This window comes from Hippocampus comes, unplaced genomic scaffold (assembly GCF_001891065.2).
Source record: "Hippocampus comes isolate QL1 unplaced genomic scaffold, H_comes_QL1_v1.1 scaffold85, whole genome shotgun sequence".
NCBI lineage: Eukaryota > Metazoa > Chordata > Actinopteri > Syngnathiformes > Syngnathidae > Hippocampus > Hippocampus comes.
In genome coordinates, this window is record NW_017805540.1 from 449,315 (window position 1) to 453,519 (window position 4,205).

The following is a 4,205-nucleotide window of genomic DNA, read 5'->3' on the forward strand; positions in this document are numbered from 1 at the left end:
ATGTCTGAGTGCCTCAGCAATGTAAGTGTAGCGGGTTAGTGTATATGCTGTGTCCATGCAGAACTTGTGTTTACATTTATTTGGTTTGTCTTTGTCCACAGACATCAGAAGATGTAAAGAGGACCCGCCAATGCAGCCAGACCTAAAACAGTTTCCCAGGACCCTGATGGGGGACAGGAGAAGGAGCTTCAAGGCAGGCTGGTACCATATCCACCCCTGGCTTGAATATTCTCAACAGATGGACTCGGCGTATTGTTACGCTTGCAGATATTTTAGCCCTCCTGATACTGTTTTTTTTCTCATCACTGGAATGTTATGACTACAATGCTTTCAAAGCTTGATGAAATAAAAAGTCAAATAATATTTCGAATCTGCCTTTTTAGCCCTGGGTTGAATGTGCCCCTCCATCAAAACCCCCGGCCCCAGCCCGGCCCCCTCAGTGAAACTGATCTAGAACCGCCACTGCCTTGGAGAATCTGGACCCCAGCAGCAAGACTCACAGGCGAAGGAGGGAGGGCAAGGGAGCTATAAGGGCGCGAGCGTCTGGTCTGCATAAACATTCAGGAGATAACGGCCTTCCCAAAGTGACTGACTTTAATATCAGTCAGTCTTTTAATGTCTCTCTGGACCATTTCAATGAGTTGAATTTGTGGTCATTTCTTGAGGTGGGCTGTCAACTTTGATCAAGAATCGTATCCGGTCCGCGATTAGGATCACTCGTCGGCCACGTTTGAGTGACGACAACACGAGACCGGCTCTCAACTCAACTCAACTTTCAACTCAACTGTATTTCTAGAGCACTTTCAAACAGCCATCGCTGCACACAAAGTGCTGTACATGGAGCAACTAACATCTACAACAGGAAGCAACAAATCAGTAAGAAAGATGGTCGAAAAAAAGATGGTAGAAAGCACCAAACAGCAGAATCAAGATCAAATATGAGTCATGCTGAGTCAAATGCCAAAGAATACAAGTGAGTTTTGAGGCGGGTTTTAAAGATGGGCAGCGAGGGGGCTTGCCGCTCTCTTTTGTTAGCGCGGCCAGCGTCCTCCGAACTTTGCGACAAATCCAACAGAAAAATCCCAAATAAATTCATGCCAACAACTCTGAAACCTATTTTCTGGAAACTGGTTTTGCAGGTTTGTGTAAACCTCATTTGAGTTTCATTATGTCAAAATGGCTCTCTGAAAAAGGTAACAATATGACACCTTCGCTTAAGAATACTCGTACTTTTACTTTACTTTTTTTTTTTAAACCTGAAGACATCCTTCTTTCATGCATCAAGTCGTCTGTATTAACAATAAAACCAATCACGCGGAATTTTCTTTTAAAGGACCGTGGCGAGTGCAACTCTTGTTTCACAAAAACATATTAACAATTCACACCGCTTGGAATAAATCAGATTAAGTGTGCAACCGCTCATGAGCACTATTATGAAGATTCTATTTGCCGAAGTTGCACATTCATCCAGATGGCAGCATAATACCTGAATGCTACTGCCCTTGAATGACAACCCAGCGTTAACTCATTCAAGGGCAGCCATTTTCAGAGCCACTTCTTCCACATGAAAAAATATTTGGCTTTTTTGCTTTCATACAACAGCGCATGGACTTGAAGTAAAACAATCGAAACGTGAACGAAGTGGACCCTTTCCGCTACTTGACGACGGCTGCAGCGAGGGCCTGGTAAATTGCACTATGATGATGTCCATCCGGCCTTCATGATTATGAAGGATTTCTATCCAATCATTCCAAAAATTGGTTATACCTAAGTCAATTGTCTGAGTGACTTTGTATAAAATGACAAATGCTGGAATCAGAAACGCCGCCTTTACTTTTTGTCCATGCAGTTACATCTCGGATTGATTTATTTCAATTCAATTGTGTCGTGTAAATTAGTTTTCGACATGCCGGTAAGGGACCTAATGGCAACAGACCCGGTAACCCACTGCTCAGTGAGCCTGACCTGCTATGCAGCTTATGCAATGACGTACTGGATATCACCATGTGTCTATGCGGCCTTTTGGCAAAGGGACAAGTCGAGGGAGGCGGGGGGTGGGGGGGGGGGGACTAGGCCGTTGGGGAATAATCGGCGAGCACAGTCTGGACCTGGCAGAAGGTAAACAGGGAAGATTGGCGAGCACACAAGCCATCGGGGACACTTGTGGATGTGAACGACCAAATGCGCATGGACAAAAAAAAAAAATTTTTTAATGGATCGAAGCTACAAAGAGAAAATTGTTGATGGTGTGCAGATGCACTTATGTTGCTTCAGCAGTGTTGCCATTTTCCTTAAAAAAGTCACTTAGTTGCTAAAGTGACTGCTTGATTTTAAAAGGAGCTAAATTTGATTACAAGATACTTTGTTACACTGAACAGGTAGACATAACCTGCTTCGCGTTAATGACGACACTTGGTTTTGCCACTTATTTAGAAGTGCATGTTTAGCTATGGCATTTAACAAAAATATTTTTTTTTCCTTTTTAAATTTTGAAATAAAGAACCTTTTTGACTTTGACCATTCTTTTTTTTTGTTTCAATTTTTTTGTGTCACTAAACAGAAATGAGCTCATTTTTAATTAAAACAAATTTAAAAAAACTGTCTTTCTAGACTGGGAATTACTTTACATTTGAATCCACGTTAGCTTTTTCCAGTTTAATTCAAATTATATCGCAGGTTAATTTGTTTGCCCAAGTTTGTATCATCCTGAATAATAATTTTTTAAAATCCCCCCCCCCCCCCCCCCAAAAAAAACCCCACACACATGGGAAACTTTCTGCCATTTAATAAACACATTGTGCAGCTGAATGTTGTGCTATAATGTGCCAGAGAGATTGACGGCAACCGTTCTGAGAACGATAATGATGTTTCACTTAAACTTCAGGACAAAAGAGGAATTACAGAAGGCAAATGTGTGTACTCGCATTCGTTAAAATGAATTGGTTAATTCGCCTTTTAACACTTGGATTAATGAGTAGTGATAGTTACATTTTCTGATGGTTAAAAAAATTATTTTTTCTAAGTCGCTCCATTTCAAGATCATCTTGTCACGGCGTCTTGCGGCTTTGTGTGCATGTCAAGGTAAACCGCAATACCGTCCGTATCTCAAAGTTTTGGGGGTTTTTTTTCTGTACACAGAAAAAAAAAATACAGCGCTTTATGTGCTCCACTGTCCGACAGCATCTCCACTTATTTCATTCGTCCTCCATTATGTTATTTAAGAAACAATTATTAGACTGTATTAATCCATTCAGAATTTGTTTAGCATAGACACCGTATGTGTGTGTGTATATATATATTCATAAATACACATTCTCACACACATACCTACTGTATATACTTATATCGCACTATAGAGGTTCACATTAATGCTTTAGAGCAGAAGGACATACTTAGGTGAGGCGTGCAGAATCGGGAATATTTGATCTTATCGGCACCGACGTCTGTCAGAAACGATTTAAAGACTAAAGCGAAAGCTTCATTCGCATCCCGGAAATCACAGCTTGGCCTTTGCTGGTGCCACCTGAAGGGTCTGCAGTTTCATGGCCATGCCCATATTCCCGGCAATCTTCAGCTTGCCCTTAAAAAATGCCTGGAGGAGGAAAAAGAGATACGATGAGGCGCGCCGATTTGGTCATCCCAATGACTTCCGGGTTATGTCCAGTTTGGAATAGAATTTTTTTTTTAGTTTTTATTTTTTTTGTGAGATGTCTCAATCAGTGGCTTGACAAAGGTCAGACAATAATGAATAAAGAAATAATATTAGGAGTGGTGTTCTGGCAGTGAAACAAAAACCTCTCCACTTATTCACAAAACCTCACCATTGGACAAGAGAAGATAATCTGCACCGCAGCATTGAAACCTGGGAGGGATTTTATCGTTACATTTTTGGTGGTGGACCTGTTCTCCCTTTGTGTTATTTAGTCAATACTCCAAAAAGAAGGTTCAGGGTTTGAAGGCTGGATGAAAAGCAATACACAGCTTGAAAAGATGTTCCTCCGCCTCAAAAAATTGAGACTTGCACACAGTTGTACTGACTAAACAATACATACAAAGAAACTGCTCGACGCTGGTTCCAAAAGACTCATTGTATGAAAGACTTCTTTGGAGAACTGATGAGTAAGATTCCCGCATGACAAAACTGAGTAAAGGGTAGCGTATCAAAAACATCTCTCTCTGTGTCTCTCTCTTTTCCGATCCACTTA

At 41.1% G+C, this 4,205-nt stretch overlaps 1 protein-coding gene across 1 annotated transcript in view; it reads right to left on the reverse strand.

Annotated features, from left to right (window-relative positions):
* Nucleotides 1-2,769: 2,769 nt before the first annotated feature.
* scp2a (sterol carrier protein 2a) overlaps nucleotides 2,770-4,205 on the reverse strand; it is a 12,146-nt gene continuing 10,710 nt past the window's right edge. The window contains exon 16 of the mRNA XM_019879167.1: nucleotides 2,770-3,592. Coding sequence (XP_019734726.1) covers nucleotides 3,497-3,592 — 96 coding nt within the window. The 3' untranslated portion in view covers nucleotides 2,770-3,496. The remainder of the gene's footprint in view (nucleotides 3,593-4,205) is intronic.